This window comes from Aricia agestis, chromosome 20 (genome assembly GCF_905147365.1).
Source record: "Aricia agestis chromosome 20, ilAriAges1.1, whole genome shotgun sequence".
Lineage (NCBI taxonomy): Eukaryota > Metazoa > Arthropoda > Insecta > Lepidoptera > Lycaenidae > Aricia > Aricia agestis.
The window spans coordinates 10491654-10508263 of NC_056425.1; the positions used below are offsets into that span (position 1 = coordinate 10491654).

Genomic DNA, 16610 nt, shown 5'->3' on the forward strand with positions numbered 1-16610 from the left:
GTCGGGTTATGTTAATTTAATGTTAATCGTGATCTGTCTGCTGGGTTTGATATTATGCGACCAAATTACGTATAATATCCGTCATCTCCCTATAGCTTTGTCCACACTGGGCCTTTTTAACCCCCGACAAAAAAGAGGGGTGTTATAAGTTTGACGTGTCTGTCTGTCTATCTGTTTGTCTGTGTGTGTATCTGTCCGTGGCATCGTAGCATCCAAACGGGTGGACCGAGTTTGATCTAGTTTTTTTGTTTGAAAGATGACATGATCGAGAGTGTTCTTAGCTATAATTCATCATCATCAGCCTGCTCAGTGCTGGACAATCAGGGTTTATCTGGTTCATGAAAGGCCGTTAGCAACTTGTAGTCGTTTGATGGGTTTTATATTTCATTCTAGTTCCTGACATTTTTGAATATACAATATACGTATACACATAATAATGGAAAGTTGACCTGGTGCTGCAGCATCACCTGGTAATCAATAGGATATAATACAATTCCTCGCCAACTTAGAGCAGAGGTTTCGTGTTTGGGCTCATTTTAATTGCGACAACCAGTAAGAAGTTAATAAAGTATAAACAGTAAATATTTACATGCTGCTGCTGCAGCATCCCCTGGATTCTATAGGAACCGAGCTTCGTATGAACCCAAAGTGGAGGTTTCATGTTTGGGCTCATATTAACGGCCTCATCGAAAAGGACATTGAAAGATGGTAATCATGAGAATATGATTCTGTTGATAGGAATTATTCTTCATAACCAACACAAGTTTAAAAAGTAATGAAATAATATTTACTGCCTTTAAGTTCAAATAATTCCTAACTTGTGTAAAGTAATATTTTAGTCCATAATTGTTGTCAAGGTGTGTCGGGGGACCGCTAATGTAGATGTTTGATTAATGATTTCACATAACAAGTTTAAGGATCAATTCACAGCGATCTTGATCGAGATAGGTAACCAGTGACTTGGCGGTTGTAGGTTGTAGTTTACTTGGCGGTCTCCCGACACACCGTGACAACAATTATGGACTAAAATATTACTTTACACAAGTTAGGAATTATTTGAACTTGAAGGCAGTAAATATTATTTCATTACTTTTTAAAGTTGTTTTGGCGGGGGTTTTTTTTAATTTTTCAGTTCATGCGTTATAACTTATAGCGCAGTCAACAGCGAACGTGAGGCATGCCCGCGACGCATGTCCACTGACCGTATCCAAAACTTCAAAAATGACATTATTGGCGTTGCGCTCCTTGACGCATTCAATTATTGAATGCGCCAATATAAAAGTTGATGGCGAAAATTGAAGATGAAAGTGCACAGTGTGGACATAGCTTATGAATAATCTTCCCATCCCATCATCATAGCTTCTCTGAGAATGTACAACAGTAGGTAAGTACTAATAATTATTATGATTATAATAATTATTATTGTTACCGGTTACGCTTACCTCTTTCCATGCATCCAAGTTACGAGTGATATGATCGGGTAATTCGTTGAATTTTTCCGGAAAATCAACGCTTAGTTTTATTATATCTTGCCAACCCTGAAAAACAAATAGTAACAAAATATTTAAAATAAATTAAATAAGGATTTAAAACCTAAAACATACAATATGACGTATTTAGCATTATTTCAAAATCCAAACAGCAAAAAGCCAACATCACGCGGTATTCCCAGGCGGTCACCCATCCAAGTACTAACCGCGCCCGACGTTGCTTAACTTCGGTGATCGGACGAGAACCGGTGTATTCAACGTGGTATGGACGTTGGCGAACACTGAGCGCAAACGACTCTACCGATGTCGATATTATACATAAAGCAACAAAATATATAGTCAACAAGAAGACAAAAAGCCAACATCACGCGGTATTCCCAGGCGGTCACCCATCCAAGTACTAACCGCGCCCGACGTTGCTTAACTTCGGTGATCGGACGAGAACCGGTGTATTCAACGTAGTATGGACGTTGGCGAATGCTGTATTAAAATTTTTGTAAGGCTTCTTTTTTTAATTTAATAAAAAGGCTGAAAAATAAAAAACATTATATATTTTTATTATACCTGTGATGGAATCCATGTAGCTGGGCTAGCACGCGGCGACTTCTCAAGTGAAACATTTCCTTTGATGAAGAAATCCAATTGCATCTGTGACACGTTTCCTTCGCTTTGTTCAAGTTTTATGTCCATTTGAAAAGAATACAGCAGCTTGTGTTTCTCAAATATACCTGAAATTGCAAAAAAAAAATGTAATAATAATCTGAAAAATGAAAATATTTTATTAAACTATCGTAAAAAGTGCCATCTTGTGTACAGTAGTTGAACTCGTAACAAATGGTGTTGCTTATAACTTTCGATAGATGTCGCTTCACAAAAATAACTTAGTTTTATTTTTCTACTTGAATTCAGAATTATTTTTCTAACGAACCTGTGCAGCCATACTCATAAACATTCTTCGTGAGCATATCAATAATATTTTTCAGTCTTTTCGCCAATAGCACGTTCGGCATAGCCTTGCGTAGGGAGAACGAGAATACCTGAATTTAAAATCAATCAGTCAATTATTATAATTTCTCAACAAAAGAATAACAATTAAATCGATTTTGAAACAGTTTCCGTTTTGTTATTCTTCGTTTTCCATAGAAAATTCAAAACTGAGGTCATAGGCGTACCGAGGGGGGGCAGGGGGGGGGGCAGCTGCCCCCCCCCCCCTGGATCATGTTGACGACCCTACTAAGTTTAATATCTAGTACTTTTATCTATAAAAATAGATGGCGCTACACACACATATTTTTTAACAACATCCCATTTTTATTTTGGTATTATTTGACAAAAATATCTGAGGCAAGGCCAAGGACTACACAAGTACACACACCTGACCACCACAATTCAAAAATTTTTTACCTCCGACATAGCCTTTATGTCCATGACCTGAGGACCACTGCCAACTCACATCAAGGTACGCGGTCAGCGAGTAATGGTACAAGGGTACAGCGTTGGTCAACGACTCGCGAGTCGCGAGCCGCGTCGCGCGACTGGTAGCCGTCGCGGAGTCGCTCGATGTCGAGCGTCAATGTCTCCGCTATGGAGCGCTCCTGACTCAAAAAATCAAACATCGTCCTTCTCTCTTTACACTTCCGTCTTTCATATGCCAGGTGAAAAAGGACGACGCGGAATCATCGCCAAGTTAGTTTTACTTGAATAAAAGATGAAAAAAGTGTTTTGAGCAAATTTAGTTTGTATCAATGCCTTTTTAGATATTAAAAAATATTAAAGAAAAGACAGCAAACTTCGAAGATCCAAGCAAAAATGTGTCTAAAACAAGGTTTTTTTGTAAAAAAGAAACTATCGAGCATTTTTTCAGTAATCGTGTTTTCGTCTTGAGCATTTAATCTTCATGAACTGAAGTTACTTGTGTCAAAAAATCTGTTTTCTAGACCTTACAGATTTTGAGATCTGGGTTTAAGTATGTAGTCAAGGGTCAGATGGGGTCAGGTGCGCACATAAGGACTACAATCGTGTAACTCACATCGAGGTACGCGGTCAGCGAATACTGGTACATGGCGTTGACGACAGCCATGTCGGCGAGCACGAAGAACAGTATGGAGCCGCGTCGCGCGACCGCTCGGTAACCGTCGCGGAGCCGCTCGATGTCACGCGTCGTCGTCTCCGCCAGAGACAGTTTCTCCATCACCTGCAGGATAGAGTATAGACAACATGAGCCCTTGCAGACTTGTCGAAGTTGTCGACCTATACACAGGGTGCTATACTGCGGTGCGGTGCGGACCTATACTGCGGTGCTATACCATGAGTTTGTATAATGTGGTCGATTCTTCACGAAATACGTTAAAAATGGCGAGCGCCTACCACTATAATTATAGTACTATATTATACTACTAGGTGTCGTTGTCAGTTAGCTACATCGCGCTATCGCTTGCACAATAGTCCGTAAAGACGTGTTCATTCACTCAGCGTAACCAACTTAGTGTAATCTCAAAGAAGTTATTACGAATAGTGCATTTTAAATATAATGCCCTAGGTTTTTGGAATTCTGCCTCGCGCTCAGTTGTAGCGCGAATGAGCGGATTTGATAATGTGTATAATTAATATCAAAATATAATAATATATCAGGTAAATTATATTTCTAATTATTACTATAGCCAATATCCATCTATAGCGTAAAAAATAAAATAACAAATTGATAAAATATTATATTATACTTAATTACTATAGCCAATATCCATCTATAGCTAATATAAAATGTTCCGAGTCAAAAGACTCAGAACGCACTGCGCAGGGTAGTTTACTGCTAATTTGTAAATTGTAAGTAGGATTAAAGGCGAATAATGCATTGTTATTGTAATATTAATAATAAATAATGAGTTAGAAAATAAGTACTTTCAACGCAGACATGAAACATGAAATATAAAATTCCTCGCCCTGAATCATTCTTTACATGATTTTTGTGTTCCGCAGCGCGTTAAAGGTACCCTCCGTATTTCGTTCCGTTTTCAATAATAATGAGTTAGGTACATACCTTCAAGCCATCTACACTCCATACATTCAAGTTGAAAAGGAATCATCAAAAGTATGTAGCAATTGATGGATAATCGCAAATAAAAATGTACCTACTTAATAATAAAATCAAGATACTTTCTGCCCGGGTTAAGGACATAGGCACCTTTTTTTTTTTAACATGGGGAAATGCTTTACGCATCCCCGGCAAATTGGGGATGGATATCGGCCGGGGTATGTGGGACTCCTGCTACCCACTAAAACCCCATGGTGCTCCACTCCTCGCTTAAGGCAGAGTTGCGGGTACGATAGAACCTACCGCAACTAAGGACATAGGTGCCTAGGATATTTTTTAAGGCTACAACAGTTGAAAGCTACATCTGGTAAATAAAAGTCATACTATAATAAAAAGATCGTAAATTGTTGCATCTTACTACTCAATCCTCTAATTATTACCCACACCGCCCTTTTTTCCATACAAACGTTGTCTCCTGTTTCCTCCCTGGATAATGCTAGTAGAGTTATATTTTTTTTTCCTGAATATCTACTGCCACTAATACAATGTCCCTATGTTTTCTTTTTTTTCATAATTTAATTATTAAATAAGATATGAACGTTCAAAAACCCAAAAAAATGGCCAGATTTTCCGCTGTGTTCAAACGTCCAGAAAACAGATTTGGCTAGATTATATAAAAAAAGCAAAACATAGGAACACAGCTCAAGCCTTTTTTTAATCTTTAATGAAAAAAGTACTTAAATCGGTTAAGTTTTGGAGAAGGAATCAGGGGACAACGAATCGTTGATTTTCTGGATTTTCTGCAGTTGTCTCTATCGCGTTCTGCGGTATAGGCTTGAGGTAAGGGAGACAGCTATAGATATTACACGTACTTTTTTTTCATTTCTCTAGCCCCTGGTGTATCCTCTTAATACTTATAATAATAATAGGGGAAATACAGACAAAATGACAGGATGTTTTGTTTTTAAATCATATTTTTTAATTTAAGTAATGACATTAAAATTAGTCTCAACCGTTTAAAGTTATCTTAGGTTCATTGACTACCAGTAATTACAGTCTTTAGGAACTATAATAAAACATACAAAAAGAAAAAAGATGACTAATCACAAAAACCAAAATATTTGTCCATATCTAAGTATGGACAAAATGACATACACATTTTTAAGAACAAAGTTCACAATAATTAAATCGTTTGAGATTCTTCCTAATCTTTTAGGGTTAGAATTCAAGGTTTTGTTCATATTGAGTGCATATCTTCTAAGCGTCGCTTTAGAAACCAAATGTTTTTGCTGCAATTCCCATCCCATTTTTTTCCTTCAATGCTTCAATAGCCATACTACCCAACCAGCAAAGTAATCCTGGAATGCGATTTTATAATGCTATTTGGACTTATATAGCTCCGATGATGGTTTTGGTATTTGCTACTGCACTTTTATCAGCATAAATTAATGCCGTTTTTACTTCAGTGCGTTTCATCCTATAATTTGAGCTTATATCGGTATATAGGATCATATTTCATGGCCACTACTGGATTAAGACTCCTATAATAGCTAGGAACAAAACTGAATACACTCAGGAGTAATTAATCTAGTAACTCATACTTATATCCGCCTATAATAGGATAACATCTTAGGAACATTTAAATCCTAAGACTCCTCGAGGAGCATCTACCAGGAATATATACACTGAGGCGCAATCACTCTTGGTATTTATACTTATAACCTCATATAAGCTAATATTTTATGGCCATTATAAGTAAATTAAAGTTAAAGTACCGAAAAACATTTATATTTCTTGTCTGATTTTACATTACTTTAGAAGTGATTTTATATTATTTTATTATAATATTATTTATTTACTTAATTATAATAACATCACTTAGATTATAACAGCACGCAGTAAAATAAAATGTTCTCTATATAAATTTATCGCATGCCGTTATAAGCTTAGATACACTTATAATGGCATTCGATAGTGTTATAGATTAAGTAATCTCAAACAATCCTTCAAAAACAAAAGGTCAAAACTCTTAAAGGCAAAAACACGCTTTATATAGTTTTGTAAATTCTATTATAGGAATTATTATAGTTTTTATTATATTTTTAACCTAGGAGGCATAACAAAACCTTATAATATTCCTTAACTTGCAAATATATACATATCAACAGAGTTTGTTTTTATCTGGGCAATGTGGAACCCTAATTGGTAACAATATGGCGAATCTTCGGTTTTAACCAATATTACTTAAAATGGCCCTAAGTCGCACTTGGCAATGCTCACCGAGAAAATGGCGACTGTCCATGACATTTTCATAACAAAATATTAAATATTAATATTTAAAATGTCAAGAAGTAAATTACACGAGGCGCTTTAAAATTTTAATTAAAACCATAATATAATTTTCAGAAAATTCACATTCCCCTTCAAAAATACAACATATTAACAACAAAAAGCTATTGATTTTCTACTATATTATATTTCTGTTTACAATGGTTGACATTTAATAATATAAAATTAAAATTAAAAGTTAAGTTTTGACAATTCCTGGACTCACAGAACACAATTCGACTTTTCTCAAAATGTGAGCTTATTAGAAGCATTGCGAGGCTTGTATTCATCTCACTTTTTCCTATAATTTACTTATATTGGCTTTTGCAGGATTAATTGCACTCACGTAATTCTATTATAGGAGAAATACATACAGTGTGTATTCACAGTGAACTCTCTACAAGGAACACGTACACACCCTAAAGTATTATCACTTATTTTTGTTACACACTGTATAGGCGTAAACGGCATTAAAGCGGTCCATTATAAACACGATATAAGTAAAATTTTACTTATAAAGTTGGCCCTTTTCCGGACTTATATGTGGATAAAAGGCTCTTATAGTCCTATGGAATTTATTTTATTTTATTTAACCTTTTAATCCCCAAGCGGCCGAATCCGGCCGCCACAGATTATACTGCAGCCATCTGTTTATTGCACACACAAATTTTTACATGAAATATACACAGAAGAAAAACGACACAACAGGTACAGCTTATCTCTAATAGAAATATCTTCCAGTAGCCTTAGCACGGCCACCAGTAGAAATGCGAAAGTATGGACAAACTGTGGAGATAAACTTAAGGTAGCGTTCCGATCTTTTTTCGTTCCCAAAAATTCAATTAAAATGCCACTTTATAACAGACTATAGTCCTAAAAATTCAAATAATATCCTACTCTATGACATATATTATAGTCTGTCATAAACTGGCATTTTAATTAATTTTTTGTCGGTCGCGATTGGCCGCGGTATTACTTTCGCATTTCTACTGGTGGCCGTGCTAAGGCTACAGCAGTCCTACGGAGAGAGATGTGATGGGAAATATCAGATAGGGCGTGCACAGATAAAAAATATAAAACCTACATACTAATACACAATATACAATTAAAAATAATATCTATTATATAATACAAATACATTAAGTACATAATTATTATAATATAATATACAAATTATAACATATACTATAATATTATTAAAAAAATAACCAAATACATACTATATGTATATTTAATAAGAGTTCTAGGATTCTTTGTTGAGGTAGTACTCTTTTAGTCGCTTTTTAAAAACGGCGATGGAAGGGCTGTCGCGAATGGTGTGGGGAAGGGAGAAGAAGTTGGAGCGATGGGAGGGGAGAGATAGATTCGTCCTCACGTTAGACCTGCACGGGATGTCAAGAGGTCGTGCAAAGTTGAAACGATCTACAAGGTAAGAGGGAGACATGGGATTGTAAAGGATTTTGTAAAGGAGAGAGAGAATATGGGAGTTTCGCCGGAGCCGGATCGGGAGCCACTTTAACTTCGATCGAAAAGCTGATACATGGTCGTACTTTTTTAGTCCAAACACGAAACGGATACAGAGGTTCTGCAAACGTTCCAGTTTTGATAAGAGCTCTTCGGTAACGTCCAAGTAGCAGCAGTCCGCGTAGTCAAAGATAGAGAAAATAAGGGTTTGAACAAGAAGGATTTTTGTATTTAAGGGCAAGAAATTTTGAAGGGTCTTAAGCGTGGAATTTACTCCTGGAGATAGTATAAAAACCACTTTTTGCTGGTTGGGTATGGTCATACTCATGGATTCTTGGCTCCAAGACTGCCGATTAGTTTTTCATTCATAGTTTCGCGACATATCCCCTAACAAAATAATAAAATATGTCAATAATCAGAAACACTGTACATGGTATGCCATTTTGTACATAAGTACATTTTATTTGTTATGTCATTTTATCCAAATGTAACCAAAAACAAAATTAATAAATATATAAAAATTCCATCAAATAACTAATGATTGCAATAAAGTTCATAGAAATCACTGGCTACTAGCATTGTTCATCGATTTTCATACAAATAACAACAAATGACAGCAAATAACTCGCCAGAAAACAGGAGAAAACCATCTGTTAAATAAACTTTTGAAGGCGAGAAACACGTTTGATCTGCTTACTGCGGCGCAACTGTGAGAATGGCGCTCAAAGTCTGACAGGATTGTTAATAAGTAAGTACTTAATATGACTGCCGTCACGTGATACAATCACGGAAACGTATCTAAAACCCCCCAATTTTGAAATAAAGGCACTATGTCATTTTGTCCATAGACCATACATGTCATTTTGTACGTATTTCTCTTATTATCTACTATCGTCCAAATTTTCTTCTTTTTATTTATGGCTCCTTTGTGAGTCGTTCAACGTGTGTTGGCGTAGATTTCTTCCACATCGATACAAACTATTAATATATTCTATAACAGCAGGCTTAGCATAACGATATTAGAAACGGGAAAGAATGAACATACTGACCTGGACGCTAGTGACAAAATGGCGGATTACCTTTGTCTGACTGTCCTGTCACTTTGTCTATTCTTTCGTAGAAAGAAACTTCTTCTATGGTGACCATGCTAAAGTGCGACAAGGCTTTAAATGAACGTGGGCGGCGGCGCTACTGGTAAAGGAGAACTGTCAAAAATGACGTTTTTGTATGATGGCAGCGTTAGTTCCTTTCTTCGCCACGTTAATTTAAAGCCTTGTCGAGCTATACGTCTACCAGAATGTGATGGCAAAAATTGAGAAAGTAAATTGACTCTAGCACTACCGGGGTAATTGGTATAAAACGTATTGATCCTTTTTTTGACTTATAGTGGCTGATTCTGTGTGTGAAATGTTATCCAATGATCAAGGATATTTTTTGAAAATCTGCTGTCAAACTTTGCCATCAGATTCTGGTAGACCTCTAAAAGCCTGCAGCAGCTGTCAACTGTCATCTGTCAAACCCACCTTCGTAGCCTTCGCCTTCGTATTCTCCAGCGTATCCACCAGCGGGGCTAAAATGGTCACATTTAGCAATTCCTCTCAATCAATTCAGCAAATGAATTGTCAAAACTGTCAAACTGACAAATGTTAAATCAGTACAAAAATACAGAAATGAATTGCAAGCAGAGTTGCATTTTTGATTTTAGAAAAATGAATCATATTATGATTCATGTCATGATTCTTCAAAGCGACCATTTTAGCCCCGCAGGTCTCTATTGTCCAGCATGTTGCCCGTGGAGGTGGCCAGCTCCGGCAGCAGGGAGTCCTCGAGGGTGCTGAGCGGCTTTAATTCCTCAATCCTCATCAATCTATTGAGTATTGACATCTGTCAACCGTCACCTTTCATCTGTCAAACCCACCTCCGTAGCCTTCGCCTTCGTATTCTCGAGCGTGTCCACCAGGTCTCTATTGTCCAGCATGTTGCCCGTGGAGGTGGCCAGCTCCCGCAGTAGGGAGTCCTCGAGGGCGCTGAGCAGGCTGCGGTTGGCGGCCGTCTCCGAGATGAGGCTCTCTCTCTGCTCCTCAAGGTCTGACCGCTCGCCGCGGACCACCACGCTCAGGAGTTGGTCTTCTAAGCCCTGAAATGCAAATAACGAGTTTCTACTTTCTAACCACTTAAAGTCCGATTTCTAAGGATTTAAGACAAGACTCGAGAGTTTTAAGGTATCATTTCTCAAACGCTATAATTTAATATTATAATATACTTACGCGGAAACATGAAACAACCAACAATGTTGTTGATTAGGTAAACTCTTGCAAGAAAACCTCAGCGGGGCTAAAATGGTCGCTTTGAAGAATCATATTATGAATCATGTTATGATTCATTCTTTTAAAATCGCAAAATGCAAGTCTGCTCGCAATTCATATTTAGCAATTGGTACTAATTTGACATTTGTCAGTTTGACAGTTTTGACAATTCATTTGCTGAATTGATTGAGAGGAATTTCTAAATGTGACCATTTTAGCCCCGCTGAAGCCTGGCGTTTATGGTTATAGAGTTAAATAGCTAAATAGGTACACCACCATCGATAAGAAGTAAGAATGTCAGGTAAAGAAGATAATTTAAGTTCGGGAGTTAAGTAGGTAGTTTCTTAACTCTCATCATTTCATTAAATAATTTAATGATGATAGCTAAGAAAATGCAGCTCCAAAGAACATGGGCGTACCGAGGGGGGGGGGGGGGGGGGCAGGGGGGGGGGGGCAGCTGCCCCCCCCCCCCCCCCCCCCTCCCCCCCTGAATCATTTTGACGTTCCTACTAAGTATATTATCTAGTAATCTATAATATAAAAATGAGTCGCTGAATGTGTTACTAAGCGCAAAACTCGAGAACGGTTGGACCGATTTCGCTAATTCTTTTTTTTAAATATTCCTTGAAGTACGAGGATGGTTCTTACGGAGAGAAAAATTCAAAAAAAAAAAAAATGGATTTTCAATTGTGTTAGTAACGCTAAAACTCGAAAACGGCTGAACGGGTTGGGCTAATTTTAGTCTTAAAATATTCCAAGTCCAGGGAAGGTTTTAAAGTGACACGAAGTTCACCGGGACAGCTAGTTTCATCTATAAAAATTAAAAATAATAAAACGAATTTGTGCCATTTGTTTGCAATACAATATTTTTACAACTAAAAATTATTAATGTTATATTCTTTATAAACACCAAGCTTATAAAAAAATCTGCCCCCCCCCCGGCCCAGAACCTGGGTACGCCCATGCCAAATTAGCACAATAATAATTATTATAAGACTATCTCAGTCGTATCAAAAATATAGAGAAAGGAGCCTCCGACTACGATTACTCACTACGAGGGCAAAAGTCCTAACTTCACTTGGTCCAGGCCCTGATTGGCCAAAAAACATGATAAGGCTTGCTATGCCACTTACTTGTTGGCTTTTTTTTTATGAAATAAGGGGGCAAACGAGCAAACGGGTCACCTGATGGAAAGCAACTTCCGTCGCCCATGGACACTCGCAGCATCAGAAGACCTGCAGGTGCGTTGCCGGCCTTTTAAGAGGGAATAGGGTAATAGGGGAGGGTAGAGATGGGAAGGGAATAGGGGAGGGTAGGGGATTAGGCCTCCGGTAAACTCACTGACTCGGCGAAACACAGCGCAAGCCGCTGTTTCATGCCGGTTTTCTGTGAGAACGTGGTATTTATCCGGTCGAGCCGGCCCATTCGTGCCGAAGCATGGCTCTCCTACGTATGGCTTTCTTAATTATGCTTTCCATTATCCTAAATGCAGTACAATATTCTTGGGCCTTTTTAAGTTTACCTGAACAGTAACAGTGTAGTTGATGACCACCGCCTTAGCATACACTGCGGGGTCGAACTGCGGGTTGGCCAGCTTGGTGGTGAGGTATAGGCGGAAGGTGGGCTCGTAATCCACCTCCGTGCTGCCCAGCATCACAAACGTGCGACCCGCGTCCGCTAGGGTGTTTGGATAATAAGGATATGGTTAAGTCTATAATGGATATATTGTAAGCATCAATACGGAACCCTGAAAATATTTTTTAAATGAAAATTTGATAAATGTTACGAAATTGGGTATATTACAATAATATTATTTTGGTAAAAATCATAAAAAACTCAAAAAGACAACATCACGCGGTATTCCCAGGCGGTCACCCATCCAAGTACTAACCGCGCCCGACGTTGCTTAACTTCGGTGATCGGACGAGAACCGGTGTATTCAACGTGGTATGGACGTTGGCGAACACTGAGCGCAAACGACTCTACCGATGTCGATATCCATACTAATATTATAAATGCGAAAGTATCTCTGTCTGTCTGTCTGTCTGTCTGTCTGTCTGTCTGTCTGTCTGTCTGTCTGTCTGTCTGTCTGTCTGTCTGTCTGTCTTGCTTTCACGCCAAAACTACTGAACCGATTGCAATGAAATTTTGTATACAGTTATTCTAGAGTCTGAGAAAGGACATAGGCTACATTTTGATGTGGGAAAATATCTTATTTCCATGAAAATTTCGATGAAAATGAATTCGCATTGCGCGTGGCCAGCGCTCATCCCGGGGGTCCTGGGTTCGAGTCCCGCAGGCGGAACAAAAAGTTTTCAATGTTCCTGGGTCTTGGATGTGTATTAAAATAAAATTTCAAAAATCTTAAACATATTTTATGTATAATATTATAAAAAATCCAGAAATATATCGATGGAATGAACATTTTAGTTCTAATACGATTCAACAGATGGCGTTTTATTTTTTACTTTATTGTAACATAGAACTAATCATACTTATTAGTTAGTATGTTTTTGTTTATAGTTTTTAATACGTTAGAATATTATGTTTAATAATATTATCACTTGGTATAATAATAATCAATCTATCTTATCTTATGTAGAACTCCTACTGCATTTCTAATCCATACTATCCATACTAATATTATAAATGCGAAAGTATCTCTGTCTGTCTGTATGTCTGTCTGTCTGTCTGTCTTGCTTTCACGCCAAAACTACTGAACCGATTGCAATTAAATTTTGTATACAGTTATTCTAGAGTCTGAGAAAGGACATAGGCTACATTTTGATGTGGGAAAATATCTTATTTCCATGAAAATATCGATGAAAATGAATTCGCATTGCGCGTGGCCAGTGCTCATCCCGGGGGTCCTGGGTTCGAGTCCCGCAGGCGGAACAAAAAGTTTTCAATGTTCCTGGGTCTTGGATGTGTATTAAAATAAAATTTCAAAAATCTTAAACATATTTTATGTATAATACTAGCTGTTGCCCGCGACTTCGTCCGCGTGGACTTTAGTTTATAGCGCGCGGTGTCAACAACAAAATTTGTGTCAAATTTAAAAACTTTTTAATACCCTGGTAAGTGCTTCCGGTGTAGCGCGGCGCTTAATTAATCAAAATACCCAAAAACAGGTATGCAGTGTGCACATAATCTATACTAATATTATAAATGCGAAAGTATCTCTGTCTGTCTGTCTGTCTGTCAGTCTCGCTTTCACGCCAAACGCCAAAACTTCCGAACCGATTGTAATGAAATTTTGTATACAGATAGTCTAAAGCCTGAGAAAGGACATAGGCTACTTTTTTATTGGAAAAAAGGGTTGTAAGGGGGTGAAAATACGAAAATTTGTTCAAATTAAGTTAGTTCCAAAAATTCATACTAGATGGCGCCGTGCGTGTCTTACATCGCGCTAACGCTTGCCCAACATCTTTCTATAAGAGGTGGTATCATCATACATACGAGTTCCGATTTTTTTCGATTGTTATTTCTTTATTATGTTATTTAATAAGTCGTGCTATACTATATTATATACAGTGACGTAACCTTAAACCTATCAATGATAAATAGTTTATGGGTAAAGGTGTGTAATTGGGGGGCTAAATAAGCTTTAAAATTTGGCATAAAATATCAAGTTTAATATTAAAAAATGAAATATTATGTGCACACTGCACAGCTGTTTTGATTTAAGGGGTACCAGGGTTTTTTTATAAAAGCTTTTGACACCAATTTTGTTGACATCGCGCGCTATAAACTGAAGTCCACGCGGACGAAGTCGCGGGCAACAGCTAGTTATACATAAACATAAAGCAACAAAATATATAGTCAACAAGAAGACAAAAAGCCAACATCACGCGGTATTCCCAGGCGGTCACCCAACCAAGTACTAACCGCGCCCGACGTTGCTTAACCTCGAGTGATCGGACGAGAACCGGTGTATTCAACGTGGTATGGACGTTGGCAAATTGGCAATTCAATGCTAAAAAAGGTTGATCTGTTTTAACTAAAGCAGATAATTGTAGATAATTTATAGCCCATCAACTATTTTAGTCAGTTTATTGCCAACGTCCATACCACGTTGAATACACCGGTTCTCGTCCGATCACCGAAGTTAAGCAACGTCGGGCGCGGTTAGTACTTGGATGGGTGACCGCCTGGGAATACCGCGTGATGTTGGCTTTTTGCTTTTTTATGATTTTTTGATTAATATAAAAATTATTATTTACTTTTGATATTCTTCTCAAGCACATTGTCTATTACGGGGTCGATGTATTCGTTGACATCTTGGAACAGCACCGGCATTCCGTACTTGATGGCGTTCTCGAGGTGCCGCAGAAAGTGGGGGTCGTTGAACGATAACACCTGTGACAACATAATATGCAAGCACAGATTTTAGAAGTAATGCAAGTATTAATAGGTATGATTTACAAATTAATAAATATCACAAAAGCAACTTGTTTTGTTGGTGAATGGTGAGTCAACAAAATAAAATGGCTACCCGAAAATATGCAGCGAAAGAGTGGAAAATATGGCAAAATGCATTAATTTACTATACATTAAATCAAGTAATAGAATTTTCAGACTAATTCACAATGCGATCAGCGATGTTGACTTGCCTTATAACGCCGCGCACCGCCTCTTCGCGTTGGAATGTGAACTGACCCTCGGTTACTGTGAAAACTGGGAATGGCACGTCCCGTTGGCCAACTTTGACATTCACAAAGCTGACTGACAAGTGACAACAAACAAAGATTGACCTGTCAATTTTTGTTTGCTTCACTCCAACTGCCAACATAATATCATGAGTCGAATGTCGAGTTACGTTCGTACCTACCTAATATTATCGTACACTTTTAATCGGCGTTTCTATATTATGACAGAAGAGATAAAGAAAACGTTTTCGCTAAGCCTGTAGCTTCTAGCCGTACCTTTAAATTATTCTTAGCCTCCTTTTTCTTGATCCAGGACAGCGCCTGCGTCTGGGGGTCGATGCAAAGCGGGAACCGTGACGCCCGCGTCGTCAGGATCCCGTTCTGGACAGACAGCTCGTCGGGGGGAAGACCTTGGGAGTTCCATCTGATGGAGAAGAAAAATCATGTACTGGAAAAGGATCATCAAGCAGATGTAGGAATGACTATTGTCACCCTTTTGAGAACGGATAGGTACGCGGTCAGACTGGCATCAGTTCAGTCCATCAGTTTGGTCAGAATGACGGGAGAATGATCGTCTTACCGGTTCATTGATAGACTGATTATTTCTTTAAAGTTTAGAATGAACTTTTCAGCCATCATTCTGGCGTCCGACAGTCTCAGATTGATGAACTGAACTGATGCCAGACTGAGCGTGTAGGTAACCGTTGCCTTATGCACATTTATTTATATCCTTACTAATAAAACTAGTCAGCGTTCAACTTTTCAAAGAAAATGTCCCTAACTCTAAACAAGTTAGGTACTTAAAAATAACTAAACGTAACTGATGCTAATGTTTGAAAAAATTACTCTATTATAAACAGCAGCCAATGCTATTAGAAATTGGATCAATTCGTGTGATTCCTGCAACACTTTTAGAATATTCAACCAAAACATACCCGCTAATTTCCACTTCATTCGTCAGGTTCTTCTCAACGGTATACGGGGTGGTGAGCGGTATTCCCCGGTTGAGAAGGTCTCCCATCCAATCCTCGTAAAGCATGGTCTGTCGGAAGGCGAACGAGAACGGTCCCGCGTAGCTGAGGAATGAGGCGGACAGCAGACAGTTCCCGATCAGTCTAGATTGTTCCACGTGCAGCGCTTCCAGGTCTTCCGTCCAACGCTTCTGCTCGCTGGATAGACCTAGAGTGAGCGAATTGTTTGTTCATTTTCGAAATTACGTGTCACGAGGTCTCAGACTCATCTCAGAAACATCTAGCGATATTTAGGTAGTGTCTAATAAATACTGTTACAGTAATGGCGAAGGAGAGATGAGAACAGTTCAAGCAGGTTCTAGGATTGAGAG

The 16610-nt window shown here is 38.2% G+C and overlaps 1 protein-coding gene, 1 long non-coding RNA gene and 5 other non-coding genes across 7 annotated transcripts in view; 1 reads left to right on the forward strand and 6 right to left on the reverse strand.

Annotated features, from left to right (window-relative positions):
* LOC121737428 (dynein axonemal heavy chain 10) overlaps positions 1 to 16610 on the reverse strand; it is a 125132-nt gene that overhangs the window by 13808 nt on the left and 94714 nt on the right. Inside the window, exons 72-80 of the mRNA XM_042129106.1 lie at positions 16204 to 16447; positions 15545 to 15692; positions 14843 to 14978; positions 12142 to 12296; positions 10232 to 10450; positions 3520 to 3684; positions 2419 to 2527; positions 2055 to 2218; positions 1443 to 1538 (exon numbers count right to left, since the gene is read on the reverse strand). Coding sequence (XP_041985040.1) covers positions 1443 to 1538; positions 2055 to 2218; positions 2419 to 2527; positions 3520 to 3684; positions 10232 to 10450; positions 12142 to 12296; positions 14843 to 14978; positions 15545 to 15692; positions 16204 to 16447 — 1436 coding nt within the window. The remainder of the gene's footprint in view (positions 1 to 1442; positions 1539 to 2054; positions 2219 to 2418; positions 2528 to 3519; positions 3685 to 10231; positions 10451 to 12141; positions 12297 to 14842; positions 14979 to 15544; positions 15693 to 16203; positions 16448 to 16610) is intronic.
* LOC121737496 lies at positions 1648 to 1766 on the reverse strand. Its single transcript, XR_006037142.1, has one exon. It is a non-coding gene; the product is annotated as a 5S ribosomal RNA (ribosomal RNA).
* On the reverse strand, positions 1847 to 1965 carry LOC121737501. The gene has a single exon (XR_006037148.1). It is a non-coding gene; the product is annotated as a 5S ribosomal RNA (ribosomal RNA).
* Positions 5588 to 8703, reverse strand: LOC121737289. The gene is made up of 3 exons (XR_006037119.1): positions 8612 to 8703; positions 8066 to 8068; positions 5588 to 5857 (listed from the first exon to the last, which is right to left on the reverse strand). It is a non-coding gene; the product is annotated as an uncharacterized LOC121737289 (long non-coding RNA).
* Positions 12462 to 12580, reverse strand: LOC121737499. Its single transcript, XR_006037146.1, has one exon. It is a non-coding gene; the product is annotated as a 5S ribosomal RNA (ribosomal RNA).
* LOC121737503 lies at positions 14459 to 14578 on the reverse strand. Its single transcript, XR_006037150.1, has one exon. It is a non-coding gene; the product is annotated as a 5S ribosomal RNA (ribosomal RNA).
* LOC121737497 lies at positions 14677 to 14795 on the forward strand. The gene has a single exon (XR_006037144.1). It is a non-coding gene; the product is annotated as a 5S ribosomal RNA (ribosomal RNA).